The sequence below is a fragment of the Coregonus clupeaformis genome, chromosome 17 (genome assembly GCF_020615455.1).
Source record: "Coregonus clupeaformis isolate EN_2021a chromosome 17, ASM2061545v1, whole genome shotgun sequence".
Taxonomy (NCBI): domain Eukaryota; kingdom Metazoa; phylum Chordata; class Actinopteri; order Salmoniformes; family Salmonidae; genus Coregonus; species Coregonus clupeaformis.
In genome coordinates this window covers 26,065,480-26,083,477 of record NC_059208.1, presented here as the reverse complement: position 1 = coordinate 26,083,477, position 17,998 = coordinate 26,065,480, and the positions used below count along the sequence as shown (strand labels likewise).

General features: G+C 41.5%; 3 protein-coding genes and 1 pseudogene across 3 annotated transcripts; 3 read left to right on the top strand and 1 right to left on the bottom strand.

Annotated features, from left to right (window-relative positions):
- Positions 1 to 58: 58 nt before the first annotated feature.
- LOC123492835 lies at positions 59 to 4,666 on the top strand (annotated as a pseudogene).
- An 81-nt stretch (positions 4,667 to 4,747) lies between these two features.
- LOC121585326 (taste receptor type 1 member 1-like) lies at positions 4,748 to 10,519 on the top strand (the record flags this gene model as incomplete). Its single annotated transcript, XM_041901715.2, has 3 exons — positions 4,748 to 4,764; positions 9,522 to 9,822; positions 10,016 to 10,519. Coding segments are annotated over exons 1-3 (822 nt in total), but the record flags the coding sequence as incomplete, so codon positions are not given.
- Positions 10,520 to 13,536: 3,017 nt separating this feature from the next.
- LOC121585327 (taste receptor type 1 member 1-like) lies at positions 13,537 to 15,063 on the top strand (the record flags this gene model as incomplete). Its single annotated transcript, XM_041901716.2, has 1 exon — positions 13,537 to 15,063. A coding segment is annotated over one exon (978 nt), but the record flags the coding sequence as incomplete, so codon positions are not given.
- LOC123492857 (aldehyde dehydrogenase, mitochondrial-like) lies at positions 14,722 to 17,934 on the bottom strand. Its single transcript, XM_045226226.1, has 6 exons — positions 17,756 to 17,934; positions 16,906 to 17,090; positions 16,465 to 16,629; positions 15,631 to 15,788; positions 15,367 to 15,481; positions 14,722 to 15,177 (listed from the first exon to the last, which is right to left on the bottom strand). The coding sequence occupies exons 1-6, from the start codon at positions 17,907 to 17,909 to the stop codon at positions 15,145 to 15,147; spliced, it is 810 nt and encodes a 269-aa protein (XP_045082161.1). The 5' UTR covers positions 17,910 to 17,934; the 3' UTR covers positions 14,722 to 15,144.
- Between the last annotated feature and the right edge of the window lie 64 nt (positions 17,935 to 17,998).

Sequence of the window (17,998 nt, the reverse complement as noted above, 5' to 3'; positions counted from 1 at the left end):
AAGTTATTTCATTATTTTTTGTACCTGAGTGTACCTGGTGTTGGGTGTGGTGGGGATGATGTCCATGAAGAACCACAAAGTTGGTGTGGCTACTAATGAACTTATTAGGAATCAGTCTCATCGTTTGGAGAGTCTTGCACTGTTGTGACTATTTTATTGTTGCCAATATACAGTAGCAGGCAGCTCTGAGTAAAGTATGTGTAAACATGGCATTATAGCTAGATACATTAATGATTGGTGGTTTACTATCACAAGGTTACACTGAGTACACATAGTGTCTCCACTGTGTTTGAACCAGTGTCTTCCTGGAGGTAACGATTGATGAACACATGCTACTGGAAGTGTTAGAAGACAGGTTGTTGATACAGCTAGGGGCATAGAGTAGGCCATTAGGGTATCTTTTGTCGCAGCTTACGTTGGCACAATCCTCCGTTTATCTATTCAATTGTCAATGGTAAATGCTGTTTAGTTCAAAATGTTGACTGTGGGCGGGCAATATGGTCACTTATACCATAAAACTACATGCAATTAGAACCAATTTAGGACAGTTTGACTCATGTTCAGCAATACATTTGCAGTCTTCCTAGTTGGGAGTTATTGAATATGAATATAACAGGTGAAGGTCAAGTGTTGTATTCACACAAGTTACTGAGTAAAATAGAGAGCACCGTTTTACTGGCATCTGGTGGATAGATAAGTGAGTTACATACTCAGAAAGTTTACATTGTAACAACATAGTAGGCTATGCAAAATACGTTTTCATATATCATTGCAAATACAATTAAGCGAATCATTAATTAATCAACTACGCCCAGTATCCTATATGCAACGAACGTCCCCGTGTGTGCCAAGTGCGTAATTGTTGCGCCAAAACCAGGTGAGCGCAATTATCAAGCGCCTACAAGATGAATCTTTGAACGGTCACTCTAATTTGCAACCGTTTGCTTACAACAGTGTGTCCGGGAGGCGCTCTGGACTACAGAGTTTTATGATTTTTTTCTGTGGCTTCGGTCACGTTGAACATGGAACAAGTTGCGTGGATGTTTTTGTCTGTTTGCATTTCTGCCTTTCCATTCACACAAGTGTCAGCGGAAGCTGATTTTAATGTAGACAGATGGGGTGGTCAAGTGCATCAAGACTACCAATTTGCGGAGCGGCACCTCCCGGGCAATGTACCAGTGCGTGAGGTGATCAGGCCTCGGATAGGGGAAGAGATGCCATCGGTGCCCCGCGGTCAGAACCACCATACTACTTACTTCCCATGTTCCAGCACTCGGCGGTTTCCGTCGTCGATAAGGACTTGTTCAGACCAGAAAATACGTTTCCCCAGTATCTTGACCAACCTCTTACTCCCGCCACAAAATAGTCCAGAGCTGAACCACGTCTCTCCCGTGAGTAATCCACGTGGAGTGGAGGTGTTGTACCGGTACAACCAGATCTCCGTTCGCGTCAACAGAGGTCAGCTCCGGTTTAGGTGTCTGGCCTCAATGCTCTTCCTGGGCACTTGCCCCGTCACCCGGGTCACCACACTTTTCTTTTACTTCCTTTATAACCTGAATGACTGTGGCAGTACTCAAACGGTAAAATGTGTTGGGATACATTTTGACCACACTATCCATTAGGCGCACACTTAAACTGACGCTAAAATATGTACTTTTTATGCTGTTAATTACTTCCAGACCATGAATGGCCAGCTGGTGTACTCCAGCTCACTTCGCTTTTCTCCAGAACCACAAGGGCCAGTGATAAGAGCCATACCTCTCAACCTCCCCATTCAGTGCATTTATAACCGGTATAGTGCCCAGAAGAATAGCCGTTTACCATCCATGTCCTTACCAGATTCCACTACTCTTACAAAGTTGGCTATGTACCCGAGGTGCATGACCGCTCTCTCTTGAAGAGTATGAATGGCAAACACATCTTTAGGCTCACTGCATGCAATGGTAAGTAAACATGTCCCATTACAAGAGTTGCCAAGTTGATTTAAGGTGCAGAGAAAGAGGGGCCAATCTTTCTCTCCAAATCTAGAGCAATGGGAACACTTGTCGTCAGAAGAGAGCTACATGCTTGGGGAGCCAATGTACTTCAAAGCCTACGCTGCTTTTGTCCCCAAAAATGAGAATGTGTTTGTTGATTCCTGCTTTGTTACGCCATCCAAGGACCCAAATACCACACCCCGCCTCGAGGTCATTCACAACTTTGGGTAATCAAACACTTAAGTTCTCACACACTGATGAAGCTATAGCGTTTGTGTCTATTCTAGTGATTGGTATATCCGCATGTATGTGTTTTAGATGTATGGTGGACAGCAAGCGGAAAGGCAGTCAATCCCAGTTCTTCTCCAGAGAGTCAAATGTCCTGCGTTTCACTGTGGATGCTTTCCTGTTCCCCCAAATCACTGCCAAGGTTAGGCTATATCCTTTTATGGCACACAAATGTTACACTAGTGAATAGTGACCTATATAATCTCATACTCTGTTCCACAGCGTCTCTACCTGCATTGTACTATGACTGTCAGGAAATCCACTTCGAAGCGGAGCGCCAAATCCTGCACGTACAATAGAGCAGTGGGAATGTAAACTGTCTTTTGGAGTCTCAACAGCAACCTCGCCCAATCTGATCTATATCCAGTGGTGGGGAAAGTACCCAATTGTCATACTTGATTAAAAGTAAAGATGCCTTAATAATACTCAAGTAAAAGTGAAAGTCACCCAGTAAAATACTACTTGAGTAAAAGTATTTGGTTTTAGATATACTTAAGTATCAAAAGTAAATGCTATAAATCTTTTCAAATTCCTTGAATTATGCAAACCGGACAACACGAGTTTTTATTTATTTATGGATAGCCAACATTCAGCCATAATTTACAAACAAAGCATTTGTGTTTAGTGAGTCTGCAAGATCAGAGGCAGTAGTGATGACCGCGAGTTCTCTTGATAAGCGTGAAATTGACAATTTTCCTGTCCTGCTAAGCATTCGAAATGTAACAAGTACTTTGGTGTGTTAGGGAACATGCATGGGAGTAAAAAGTACATTTTCTACAGGAATAACTGTAGTAAAAGTTGTCAATATAAATGGTAAAGTACAGATATCCCCAAAAAGTTGTACTTCAAAGTATTTTTACTTTACACCACTGTCTATCACAATCATGGTCTCAAGAATTACATCACAAGTTACATAGACGATGGTCATGATTAGTGTGTGTTGGACACTGATAATAATGAAATCATTAAGTCATTCAGTTATGTCATGCTACAGTATTTTTTGCACTGGTTAACCAGGGGTTTATTCACTAGAAAACAAACCGAAGCAAACCAAGCGGGGAGTGACCTACCTGAATTTGTCCAATAGAAACTCTCGTTTTTGTTGCAAAACGTTTTCTGTTAGGATTAAACAATCTCTGTTGCAAAACGTTTCAGACTAATGATTACACCCCTGGTTGTCATGGTTATGTGTCCTGTTAGGTGGGAGGAGCTGTATGGCCCTCCCTCTGTGTGCTCCTGCTGTGATTCTGTCTGTGAGGTGTCAAGAGATTTGTAAGTATACAACATAGTTAAAGCTGGACCACCTTTTTTCCCTCATCTTAGATTCATTCTTTGATACAATGTATGCTGATCTGTAACCTGTGGTTTTGCCTGATGTTTGTAACCAGGGCCAGCCTTGATGTCTCCTTCAGTGAAAAGCCTGATCACCCCAGTGAACCCTGGAGAGTGTTGGAGGGCAGGGAGAAGAGTTTGCCCATTCAGTCTGAGGAGAGACAGCCAGACAGTGAGGAAAGGGTGGAGGAGACCTTGGCAGTCACTTATAGAGTGGAGGAGAAGGTGAAGTTTAAAAGCTTGGCAGTCACTCCTTGGGGGGAGGAGGAGAAAAACATGTCAGTCGCTGTTATGAATAAGGTAGAGGTGGTGGAAGAGGGGGCGCAGGAAGGGACAGTTATAGGAGTGAGAGCGGAGGGGGTGTTAGCCAGAAAAGAAGTGGAGGAGGTGATTGAGGACAAACGGGCTGAGAAGGTGATTGATGTGGAGGCTGTAGAGAATGGCACAGACCAAGTGACAGAAAGTGTAACTTTGGAACATGTACCTGAGGAGGTCAAGATTGGCAATATTTCTGAGGGAAATACTGTGATGGTTAAAGAGGTAGATCAGTGGAACATGTTGAGTGTCGTCACCACGAATGCTGAGGTGTCAAAGAAAGTTAAGGAGCAGGTTGCTGGGGGAGAAGGGTCGAAGGTTAAGATAGTGGGGGTTGGACAGATGCCTTTGGAGGACGAAGCGGCAGTGTTTCTGCAGGGGTACGTGGAGCCTGCCGAGTGGAGAGAAGAATACCAAGGACCAGCCCTAGAGGAGGAGGAGCTGGGGAGGTTTTGGAAACCATCCACAAAGGTTAGTTTTCATCTAGTCTAGTGAATGTTTCAATGCCGCCTACTTGAGTTTTAATGTCAGTTTCAGTTTCAATCATTTCAAGTGTTCATTTCATACCAGCTGTTTTAAAATGGACCTTTTTCTTATTTTCAGGACAAGCTTGTTGTGCTGGAAACTTCTGTCCCTATTGGAACATTGACATAAATGAACTTAAATGAAATATTTCATAAGAAGAATTACACCAAAGTGTCCTTGTATGATTGAATATTAAATTACACTTGAATTGTTATAAGCAATGAACAAAGCTCAACGTTTTCATGGTAGCTGGGCATTTGAGGGATACATCTTTTTTTTTTGGGGGGGGTGCATATTGAAGATGTAAACATATGGCGTTCTCTGAAAGGTACAACTATTTTACACACAAAAAATGACAGGGAGCTCAGAGAGAGGGAAGACTGCAGGATTAGGGTTGCAAAGCCACTGGTAATTTACCAAAGTTCCTGGAACATTCTGTAATTTTGGTAATTAACAGGTAATCTATACTTTAATAACTTTTAAAAAATGCATTCATAGTGTTTTATTTTTATACCTGGGTACATATTGTCCATGAGTTTCTAGTGGATACACCATATGGTTAATGAGAAAATAGCCTAATTAATGAAAAAATCGAAAAAATGGCATTATTTTAAATAACGTTTTTTCACAACTGTCACCAGTTTGGTGCCAAAACATTAACAAAAATAAGTGTGTAAAAAAAAAAAGGATATTTAATGTGGAAATCCTCATATTAAACACCAATTGCATTCACTGGGTTGATGGTTTATATTTAGGATCATGTTTACAGCTTTGTCATACTATGAAAACATTTTAATAATGTTCTTTATTTTATATATTTTACATGTGATGAGTCCACACAGGGCCAGAGATAGACACCTTTGATAATCTGAAGTACCCAAAAAGGCCACTAGATGTCCTGTGATAAAATTCAAAAGAAACTTGAAATTACCAAACTTCTGGCAGTTTACTGGTAAACTTTGAAAGTTACCAGTAAAATACCCTCCCTATCAAATTGTATTGGTCGCATACACATATTTAGCATTAGGAGATAGAAACAGAGCTGCCATGTCTATCGAAGCAATCTTGGTCACTACATGCAACCCTAGGCAGGACTGATGTAAAACTCTTTCAAGCTATTTTGTGGGGATGGCAACAAGTTGTGCATGAACAGTACCTTTCACATGCAAATGATGATGAGCATATGTAAATTGCATAGTACAGTGTTGGAGAACTTTCACTCACACTGTCGCACACACATACTTGACTCTTTCAGCATAGTAGACCTACTTATCCAAAAAAATCCCAGATAACGCTTGTAGGCAATGTCATGGCGAAGTTGGCTAGCTAAACTTGTGCAGAAACTCGTCATCGAGTCTTACGATTCGATCACACCGACAGTGTCTTTGCGTAAAATGGTACGCAGCATCATCTGGATATTTGTGCAACAAAAGTTCAATATTCACCTTCCCCTACCATTTCTGTCCAGCCGTCTCCGCATACAGTTTGACGCATACAGTTTGACGCATACGTTCGATAAATCCAGCATATGCACCATACAGAACGCCCTGCAACTGCCTCTGCAACGCAATGCAAACACAGCGTCCCATTGGAAATGAATGTACTTCTAGTGTACCAAAATGCAATGAGGTCTTGCACCGAACTGCGCATGTGTAGGCCGTCAAGTCAAAGGTACTCCTTAAACAAAGTTGTTTTTGACGAAAAATGAAATCTTGTCACTTTCACGAGGTTGGCGTATTAACATGTTCAACTACAGTATGACAAAATGTATGCACTCACTAACTGTAAATCGCTCTGGATAAGAGCGTCTGCTAAATGACTAAAATGTAAAATGTAAATGTAATACTTAAAACACTGGCTCGAATCTAGGTTGTACCTTTAGATTTAGAGAAAATTAACTAAGGAAGAATTTTCACTTCTCTCATTGACTTCTCAAACACCAAACCCTGGCCTGGTCTGCTTTGGCTGTTTCGCAAGTGTTCCCGGATGTCTCGCGATGTTGCGCCTCTGGGTTTAAAAACTGTGGAAATCAGGAGGCTGGTGGGAGGACCTACAGTGCATTTGGAAAGTATTCAGACCCCTTGACTTTTTCCACATTTTGTTACGTTACAGCCTTATTCTAACATGGATGAAATAAATAAAAATCCTCATCAATCTACACACAATACCCCATAATGACAAAGCAAAAACAGGTTTTTAGAAATGTTTGCAAAAAACAGATACCTTATTTAAGTATTCAGGCCCTTTGCTATGAGACTCAAAATTGAGCTCAGGTGCATCCTGTTTCCATTGATCATCCTTGAGATGTTTCTACAACTTGATTGTAGTCCACTTGTGGTACATTCAATTGATTGGACATGATTTGGAAAGGGACACACCTGTCTATATAAGGTCCCGCAGTTGACAGTGCATGTCAGAGCAAAAACCAAGCCATGAGGTCTAATGAGAGCTCCAAGATTGAATTGCTGTGCCGAGCACAGATCTGGGGGAAAAACATCTGGCAGCATCCACGGTGAAGCATGGTGGCCTTGCAGCATCATTCTGTGAGGATGTTTTTCATCGGCAGGGACTCCCGGAGACCTAGTGAGGATCTAGGGAAAGATGAATGGAGCAAAGTACAGAGAGATCCCTGATGAAAACTTGCTCCAGAGCACTCAGGACCTCGGACTGGGGTGAAGGTTCACCTTTCAACAGGACAATGACCCTAAGCGCACAGCCAAGACAACACAGGAGTGGCTTCAGGACAAGTCTCTGAATGTCCTTGAGTGGCCCAGCCAGAGCCCGGACTTGAACCTGATCGAACATCTCTGGAGAAACCTGAAAATAGGCTGTAATCGCTGCCAAAGGTGCTTCAACAAAGTACTGAGTAAAGTGTCTGAATACTTATGTAAATGTGATATCAGTATTTTATTAAAAAAAATACATTTTCAAGAATTTCTAAACCTGTTTTTGCTTCGTCATTATGGGGTATTGATGAGGGGGGAAAATGATTTAATACAATTTAGAATAAGGCTGTAACGTAACAAAAATGTGAAAAGTTAAGGGGCCTGAATACTTTCCGAATGCACTGTATAGACGGATCAGCTCATTGTGGTTTCCATGTTTGATACCATTCCATTTATTCCCAGTGGCGTGTATTCATGGATGCCAAGGGAAGCCAGGCTTCCCAAAACATTTGACCAAGAAAAAAAGAAACATAAAATAATTTATTTTGTCACTCTGTATCTCACTGGAGAAAACATCAGAGCGAGCTAAACAGCGCCCCTCTGTCTCTGTGTAGGTCATCTATCTGATGCTGTCTGGTCCAAAATAGTGGCATTGAATGCAAGGTAAGCCAGCGAGCATTTGGCCTCTCTTGATGATAAAAAAAAGTATAAAATAATAGCCAATCAGTGTTGAGCTCAACTGTGAATGGTCCTGGTGCACAAAAAAAAAGTGTCAAGGGAAGCCGTTTTGGATTTGGCTTCACTCCAATCACATTGCATTGAGAGCATACATCATTGACAGAAACTCGTTGTGAATCTCATTGTGTTGTTGTCCTCTGGTGGCTAGCTAGCTAGCTAAAATGGGCCCTTTCCTAAATTAGCCATGGATGGAGATAGGGATTTGGACTTGTGGTTTTACTTAATTCTCTGTACTGGCCAATGATTATAATGGCGATTCTGATCCAACCATAAATTCATACATTGTGCCCCTGGCCAGAGAGGATGGAAGTTCAATATGTAGCTAGACGTAGAAGGCTAATGTTAACTAGGTAACATTTCCCATGAAAGGAAATTAGGCTAGCGAGCAAGCATTTTAGACAGGTAGCCTAGGACAACAAAAAATGAAAGCGTCTACTGTATGACAGAGTGATAGATCGTTTCGTCAACATGAAAGAGAGGAGGATGGCATTGGCGTTTCTCTACATGTAGGGTGAGTCAACATGTTTTTTCTATTTGCACGAACGCGCACGCATGCACACAGAATTCAGAACCATGCACAGCCACATATTTAGCTTATTTTCATTGGACTAAATTGTTTTTGGTGTCTTTTAGTTGTCACTGTATTATACTAAGCACAAGTGATTTGATGATGTTGAAATGGTGCTGGAATAGTGGAGGCAGCTCATGTTTTCTTTGCGTGGTTCTAAATCAATAGTTGTTTAGTGGTCCTAAAATGTCAGAAACATTAACTTGCTTGACCATGCTGTAGGTCATGTAACTGTTTGTTACATGCAATATACTTTGTGGACTTCACCAGACAGCGGTTGCTCTCCGGTTTTGTGATGAAACAAAGGTGTGGTTGAATTTATTCTGCCAGTGTCTTCTTATTGTCTCGGCCTTAGGCCTATATATCACAGTGGCAAGGCATATGAACTAACGGGTTACAGAGCAAACAACTTAATTATTGCAACACACAGGTTGTAATATGACTTTTTTTTCTGGTTTGGCTTCCCCAGTGATTTTACCCACTCACCGCTACTGTTTATTCCATTCCATCCATTAATGTGCCTGTCCTCCTATAGCTCCTCCCACCAGCCTCCTCTGGTGGAAATGTCTATTTTGTATAAAGGGATGTGTGAAAGACCTGACAGACATTTTCATAAACCTCGACATGTTTCCATAATAGCCTGACCATGGATAGGTGGATGTGGTTATCCAGGTATCTGAGGCACGGAACACAAACAAGGAAGTAACGCAACATGTAAAACAGAGTGAAAGATGATTATTATCTGTCAACTCAGTAGACGGAGAGAATTTCAGCCTCTGATCTAACAACTCACTCTTACTTAGAAACCTACAATGCTGTTTCTTGTGATGATGGTGTCATTTCACCTGATGAAACAAAGTGACACATGCTCCTCTTTACCACAACTCAGTCTGGATGGAGACTACATTCTGGGAGGATTATTCCAGCTGCATGAGAAGTATGGAGTGACTGATACAGCGGCTGATACTGAGAACAGAAAACCTGAAACATTTCAATGTCACAGGTAAGGCGAAGTCTGCTTTCACCACCAGAAAAAAATTATACGGTAAATGTCAAATGTTTTTGCACACATTTTGACAATAAACCTATGCAACCTTTTATTCTACATCCAAGGTTTAAATTTTCCTCAGCAAGCTACCAGCAGATCCAAGTCATGAGGTTTGCTATTGAAGAGATCAACAACTCCACAGAGCTGTTGCCTGGTGTGAGCCTGGGCTATGAGCTTTTCGACTACTGCTCTGACTTGCTCAGTTATTGGGCTGCTCTGGACTTTCTGACCCAAAAGGGAGGAGGAGCCATCCCTGTGTGGAACGGAACATCCTACAGACCTAAAGTCATCTCAGTCACTGGCCCGTTTGGAAGCAGCCAAACCATCAGTGTCGCCCCTCTGTATATGTCGGAGATGATTCCAATGGTAAGTAGTATTTTATGACACAATATAACCTCATAATGGTGCTATTTATACAGTAGCTGCCTTGTACTGTAATGATTTGAATAATGCTGTAAAGTAGTTAAGGGAATGGATATGAAGGGCATTGCATGCTTGTTCAAATATGACAATCCTTGTTCTCACAAAAACATTATCGTTTTATGTTTTACTTCAACAGGTGACTCATGGGGCATCAAGTGTCCAACTAAGCTACAAAACCAGATTTCCCTCCTTTTTCAGAACCATTCCCAGCGACAAATATCAGGTGGAGGCTATAGTCCGTATACTCCAACAGTTTAACTGGAACTGGGTGGCTTTCATCGGTGGTGACAATGACTACAGCAGAGATGCCTTGACAGTTTTTCAGGATGAGATTAGACCAGCTAACATCTGTTTGGCTTACCAAGACACCATTCCCCAAAACCAATCCTTAATAGGGCGTCTATTCAACAACATAGCCATGTTCAATGTCCGGGTTATTGTAGTCTTTGCCAATGTGGAGTTTGTCATTCCTTTCATCCAGAAGGCCATAGATCTCAGAGTGAAGGAGAAGATATGGATCGCTAGTGAGACATGGTCTATGAACAAAGAGTTGATCAAGAAGAGTCAGATTGAGAGCATAGGGACGGTTTTAGGTGTCACTGTCCAGAGGCACAAGGACCTGAGAGGATTTGATGAGTTCATTAACAACACAGTAACATCCAGACATGAGAATGAATGCACTGACATGGACTTGAAGGAAAGATGTGGTCAGATTTGCCCTGACTGCATCTCTACCAGTGCCCAGACAATTATTGGAGAGGACCCGACATACAGCTTTGTAATCTACTCTGCAGTGTATGCTGTGGCTCATGCACTCCACAATACTTTGCAGTGTGGGACACGGAACTGTGCCAACTCAGAAATCATCGCTTATCCTTACATGGTAAGTGCGCTGCATCTCCTTCAACATGAAGCCTTATGGTCAACCACATCACCCAAAATATGATTAGTAATTGACGTTATCGTTTAAGTTTACTATTTCGTCTTGCATTCCCAGGTCACTGAGGCACTAAAACTGGTCAAATTCAAATTGGACAATCAAAGTATAGAGTTTGATGAGAACGGGGACCCACCGGCTCATTACGACATTGTACACTGGGACTGCAAATATGGAACATGTTCTAATGTGGACATTGGCTCATACTTCACCAACCCCACACCAAGCTTCCATATAAATGAAACTCTCATACATTGGTTTGAGGGCACAAAGGTTAGTACTAAATTCTTCAAAAGCATGTGAGTATACATTACACACCATCAAAACACTGAGTGGTATTCAAATTAGTGATAACTGATGCTGGTCTTTTCCACAGTGCTATTTTAAGCTGTTCCTACTTCTTGCAGGCTCCAGTCCTGCAGTGTTCTAGTGAGTGTAAATTTGGCTCCAGAAGAGTTCAAACTGGCTTCCACACCTGCTGTTTTGAATGTGAGATCTGCTCTGATGGAAAGTACATCAACCACACAGGTACAGAGCAACATGACTTTCTGTTATTGCCTGGAGTCTTTCCTGGACAGGTCAAGCGGTCAGGAAGAACACCTGGCACCATTTACAGTGCCCTCCACTAATATTGGCACCCTTGGTAAATATCAGCAAAACGGGCTGTGAAAAAAATGTCTATTGTTTATCCTCTTGGTCTTTCATTCAAAATATTCACAAAAATCTAACCTTTAATTAAAGTAAAATAATTGAAAGAAAAAATAAATTCTTATCATAATCAAATATGTGTGCCACAATTATTGGCACCCCTTCAGCTCTGAGTCTTCTCCTATAATGCGTAATGAGGTTGGAGAACACATGGCAAGGGATCTGAGACCATTCCTCCATTCAGAATCTTTCCAGATCCTTCAGATTCCGAGGCCCAAGCTTGTGGGCCTCGGCAGTGGTGGAAAAAGTATTCAAAAGTTATACTTGAGTAAAAGTAAAGATACCTTAATAGAAAATTACTCAAGTGAAAGTCACCCAGTAAAATCCTACTTGAGTAAAAGTCTAAAAGGATTTGGTTTTAAATATACTTAAGTATCAAAAGTAAATGGAATTGCTAAAATGTACTTAAGTATTAAAAGTAAAAGTATTAATAATTTCAAATTCCTTATATTATGCAAACCAGACAGCACAATCTTGTTTTTTATTTATTTACGGATAGCCAGGGGTACACTACAACACTCTGACATTAATTGACAAACAAAGCATTTGTGTTTAGTGAGTCCGCCAGATCAGAGGTAGTAGGGATGACCAGGGATGTTCTCTTGATAAGTGCGTGAATTTGACCATTTTCCTGTCCAAATGTAACAAGTACTTCTGGGTGTCAGGGAAAATGTATGGAGTAAAAATTGCATTATTTTCTTTAGGAATGTAGTGAAGTAAAAGTTGTCAAAAATATAAATAGTAAAGTAAAGTACAGATACCCCCAAAAACGACTTAAGTAAAAATACTTTAAAGTACTACTTAAGTACTGGGTTTAGGTCAGGGGACTGGGATGGCCATGGCAAAACATTGATTGTGTGGTCAGTTAACCATTTTTGTGTTGATTTTGAGGTGTCCTTTGGATCATTGTCCTGCTGGAAGATCGAACCACGGCCCAGTTTAAGATTCCTAGCACAGGCAGTCAGGTTTTGATTTAATATCTGCTGGTACTTGATGGAGTCCATGATACCATGTATCCTAACAAGTTGTCCAGGGCCTTTGGAAGAAAAACAGCCCCACAACATCAAAGATCCACCACCATACTCACAGTGAGGATGAGGTACTTTTCTGCATGGCTATCTTTCTGTCTACGCCAAACCCACCTCTGGTGTTTGTTTTCAAAAAGCTCTATTTTGGTTTCATCTGACCATAGAACCCGGTCCCATTGCAAGTTCCAGTAACGTTTGGCAAACTGTAGGTGCTTGAGTTTGTTGTTTGATGACAGCAAAGGCTTTTTATGGCAACCCTCCCAAACAACTTGTAGTTATGTAGGTGGCGTCTGATAGTAGTTTTGGAGACTTTCTGCAATTCTCTAGCTGTGATCCTTGGAGATTTTTGGGCCACTCTAACCATCCCCCTCACTGTGTGTGGGGTCAATATAGACACACGTCCTCTTCCAGGCCGATTGTTAACATCTCCAGCTGCTTTGAACTTCTTAATTATTGCCTTGATAGTGGAAATGGCCATTTTCAACCATTAAGCTATTTTCTTATAGCCATTTCCTGATTTGTGCAGCTCAACAACCTTTTGTCACACATCATTACTGTATTCTCGGGTCTTTCCCATAGTGATGAATGACTATGGGAACTTGGCCTGTGTGTCACCTCATATTTGTACCCCAGTGAAACAGGAAGTCAAGGCTTACCACTTAAGTGTTCCTAATCACTCAGGTGAACTTAAAAACATAAAATATGAATGGGAATATACTTATAAGAATTTCTAGCGGTGCCAATAATTGTGGCACACATGTTTTGGAGATTTTTTTTCTCCATTTATTTCACATTCATTCTTTTCAATCATTTTACTTCAATTAAAGGTTCGATTTTTGTGAATATTTTGAATGAAAGACCAAGAGGATAAACAGCAAAGACATTTTTTTCACTGCCCGTTTTGCTAATATTTACCAAGAGTGCCAATATTAGTGGAGGGCACTGTATGACCTATGAATCACATGACAAGAATGATGGTTATCTGTACACATATTAGCATCTATCACCCAGACTTTCTCTTCCCTATCTTCCCCAACAGCCGATCCCTACAGCTGCATAGCATGCCAAACGGATGAGTGGGCCAGGAATGGCAGTACATCATGCACTAAGCGCACTATAGAGTATCTGCATTCCGATGCTCCGTTGGTCATTTTTCTGATGTTCCAGGCCAGCTCCATCATCGTCATCTCAATTGCCATCTTGGTTCTGTTCCTTTGTAAGAAGGACACCCCTGTGGTGAAGTCAGCCGGTGGGAGGCTCTGCTTCATCATGTTGTGTTGCTTGTCCATGTCCTCCATCAGCGTCTTTCTCTACATCGGCAAACCCACGGAGGCCATCTGCACCTTACGCAATTCTGTGTTTATAGTCTTCTATGTCGCCTGCCTGTCCTGTCTCGCTGTTCGCTCCTTCCAGATTGTCTGTATCTTCAAAATGGCTGCCAAACTACCCAAAGCATATGATTTCTGGGTCAAGCATGGTGGACAGTGGATCACTATTATCACAACCACTGTCATAATGCTGTTTCTGTGCACTTTGTGGATAGCCATGGAAGGACCCAGGCCCAATCAGATAACATTGTATAGCGAGGTCATTTTGGATTGCACATATGGAGTCCTCCCCATCTTTTATTTGATAGTACTGTTTGCAGGTTTGCTGGGTATTGCATGCTTTAGCTTTGCCTACATGGGAACTGACCTGCCCAAAAACTACAACGAGGGTAAATCCATCACTTTCAGCTTGCTTATCTTCTTCATCTCTTGGGTCATCTCTCTGACGGTGCACCTGTCTACCAAAGGAAAGCACACACTCTCCGTCAATCCTTTCTCTGTGTTGTGCAGTCTGTATGGTATTCTCTTTGGTTACTTCTTCCCTAAATGCTATATCATTATCGTTACACCTGAGCGTAATACAGCAGCCTATTTTCAAACCGCAATCCAGAGTTACACACTTCAACCTAGATAATGTACAGATGTTGATAATGTCATATGACCTGTGTTGTGTGGCACTAGAACTGCCTCTACTGTGTTTTGTTTCTTTTCAGTCTATCTATATTTTGTAATCCCATACTGTTTTCCTCCTTAAAAGCATTTAAAATTGTTTTCCCATTAATACAACACTTTCTAAATTATTTTTTTGTGTCCAATCAGAAAACAGTAGGTTAAAAGCAAGTAACAGCGTGTATCAAGTGCATTTATTATCCAAAATCCTTTCAAAGTTCACACTTTTAATCTACAAGAGTACTAAAATACTCTGAATTGTAGCAGGGATTCACCATATTAAAATAGGATGAACATAATGACTGAAATATGTATTTTGAAATATTATGGTGTGCTCAATGAAGTGCTTAAAATAAGCTGTTGAAGTTTGACAAGGCTGTACAACAAGCTGGTGGTAAACTAACAGCAACATGCCTGTAATTGTTTTCTCATCTTGTTTGGACATTCTTTACATGAAGTTAGAGCTGCGTACAGAGGCTAAGTAACACAAAGTCCAACAATAACTGAGGATAAACTAAATGAAGGCTGATTTAGTCCCATAGAGCCTTCCTATAGTCAGTTAGTTTCCTTGATTGGAGGCAGAGTTCAGATGTCTTTACGAGTTTTTCTGAGGGACCTTGATTGTTACCTGAGGTAAAAGAATAAAATATGTTTTTGAAGCTTTGATATTAACACATTTTGTGAACATACATACAGTTGCTTGTGAGATGTTGCTGTTTATTACATATGTAACGTTGCAACAGCGTTCATACATTTACGTATGTGGCCTGAACATTTGATCCTACAGTAGTGTGTGTGGTGGTGATAGGGTCCTTACTGTTTTCACTTCAGTGTAGTTGTCCAGGCCATACTCTCCCAGCTCACGACCGTTACCAGAATATTTGTAGCCACCGAAGGGGGCTTGTGCTCCAAACACATCATAACAGTTAATCCTAAACAGAAAGAAATGGACAACCCACACACACAATTAGCAGATTATAATAGGTCAACTTCAGCCAACTTCTGGACCATAATGCTACGGAAAGAAATTGACAATTTGATGGACGTAATGTAAAATAATGTAAGCTAGAAATCAGCGTACCAGACAGTGCCAGCGCGGAGTCCGTTAGAGATGTAGTGGGCCTTGTCGATGTCTTTGGTGAAGACAGCAGCTGCCAGGCCGTACTTTGTGTCATTGGCTCTCTCAACCACCTCCTCCAGAGTCTTAAACTTCAGGATCTGCATCACCGGCCCAAAGATCTGAACACAGACACAGGCAGGGAGAGACAATCAATATTATAGAGGAGAAAGGAATGTAAAGAATCTAACCTAAAGAGATATTTTCTCTAATGAGAACATGTTACACATGTATGATCTTGTCTGGTTACTTTCCTTAAAGCTAGAATACTTAATTGAAACAAAGTGTTCTCCTCGCCCCAGTTTCGCTAAAAAGCTAAGGGATGGGGCTGGAAAAATGTAACCACTCAAATTCATAGACAGAGCAATGGATGCAAGGACTAACCATCCATGATATCACATGTATAGTTTTAACCTTGTTTTGAGGCTATACAGTGTTTGTTTACATTTGTTGTTTCCAAACACTGGAGTAAAACAAGCTTATATTTTGGGTTCTGATGGGGTATAACAGTTGAACTAAGCTCATGAGGCATTTATACGATCTATTCTTTAAGAATCAATTGGTATATATCATTAATTTACAAGTTCAAAAATGAATGTAGCAAATAAGGATTCTAGCTTTAAAATAGCCACACAAATATACTTTAGACAACCAAAATATACAGGCTTTCCTTTTCATTTTCATGGGTATAGCCATTAGGGGGATTCTGTCAAGGCAGCCCCAAGAGCCAAAATGGTGGATCTTGACAGCCAGTTTCATGAAGAGTGAGTTGTTAATAATGACACTGCCATGCTGTACCTCCTCACGGGCGATGGTCATGTCATCCTGGACATCTCCAAAGATGGTTGGTTGGATGAAGTAGCCACGGTCTGCAGCCACCCCTCCCCCACACATCAGTTTGGCCCCCTCACGCTTCCCACTGCTGATGTAGCCCAGAATCTTCTTGAACTGTTCCTCGTCCACCTAGATAGGGAACCGTTTTATAGAGCTTGTAAGTGGGTGCCTTATTAATGTGTTAACCAAAACCAGACTACAAGTGCTTGTGTATATGTATGCATGCAAGTGCGTTCTTGTAGTTGTTTTCTGACAAAGCCTCTGCATTTGGAAATGCTGGTACCACAGTTACTTGAGTACGATAGAGTGTGCAGCTCTTCTATTTTCATCCAGTGTCTTATGTTTGGGTGTGCATCTTCAACTCCTCCTCTACTCGTCTGGGTGTGTTTGTGCACCATTTCTAACCTGGGGTCCCTGCTCAGTCTTCATGTTGAAGGGGTCTCCCACCACCCTGCTCTTGGCCCGCTCCACGCTGCGCTCCATAAACTCATCATAGATGGTGTCCTGCACGTATGTACGGGAGCCGGCACAGCAGCACTGGCCCTGGTTAAAGAACAGGGCAAAGTGGGACTGTTCCACCGCCTCCGCCACTGCAGAAAGAGAGAGAGAGAACACACAGTCATACATAACTGATATGTTTCGACTTGAGGTTCTGCAGCATTGGATTCCATGAAATTGACACTGGGCCTTGGGGTGGGTAGCTGCCGGAAGTGTTGTGGAATCCAATGGGCTGCTTTAGCATTAGCTAGCCTAGCATGCTGATGAAAAAGGCAGTTTAAAAAACTAGTTTTAAAAAATGGCTGAGCTAGGTTTCGACTTGAAGGGGAAGGTTTATTTACTGCTGAACCTCAAGTCGAAACATATCGGCTAAGTCAGACACAGCAATCACAATACAACAAATAAGACACACACAGGCAAACATGCACACACCTTAGTCAGAGGAGGCTGATGGGATGATGGGCTCATTATGGAAACCACATGTTTGACTCCGTTCCATTGATTCCATTCCAGCCATTACAATGAGGCCGTCCTCCTATAGCTCATCCCATCAGCCTCCTTTGGTAGATGTCCTTCGCTGTAAAAGTAGCAGCTGCCTGTTGCAATTGATACTTGATAAATAAAACGGACACCACGCTTTGTTGAAGATATTGCTAAATAATCTGTAGCAGACTATACAAATTAAGTGTTCCCATTCTTTTCATATTTCTAACTGGATGCCCATCTAAAAAGTAAAGCAGCCAGGATCCATACTCACTGTTTGCATCAGACATGATTATGTTGGGACTCTTTCCTCCCAGCTCCAGAGTGACCTTCTTCAGGTTGCTGGAGCCAGATGCCTGCTGGATCAGGTGACCTACCTGGACACATAGAGCATGGAGCTGCTTAGACAGCACAGGGCTCATTCTCATTCACACACTAATACGCCAAAACACATTGGCCATTTGAAAGAAATATCAGCACATACAGTATATCCAAATATACATACAATTGGGCACTT

Coding starts and splice junctions, on each gene's coding strand:
- LOC123492857 (XM_045226226.1), bottom strand. CDS start 17,909: ATGAGAATGAGCCCTGTGCTGTCTAAGCAGCTCCATGCTCTATGTGTC. Junction 17,091..17,755: donor AATCATGTCTGATGCAAACA/GTGAGTATGGAT, acceptor CTCTTTCTGCAG/TGGCGGAGGCGGTGGAACAG. Junction 15,482..15,630: donor CTCCGCGCTGGCACTGTCTG/GTACGCTGATTT, acceptor CTTTCTGTTTAG/GATTAACTGTTATGATGTGT.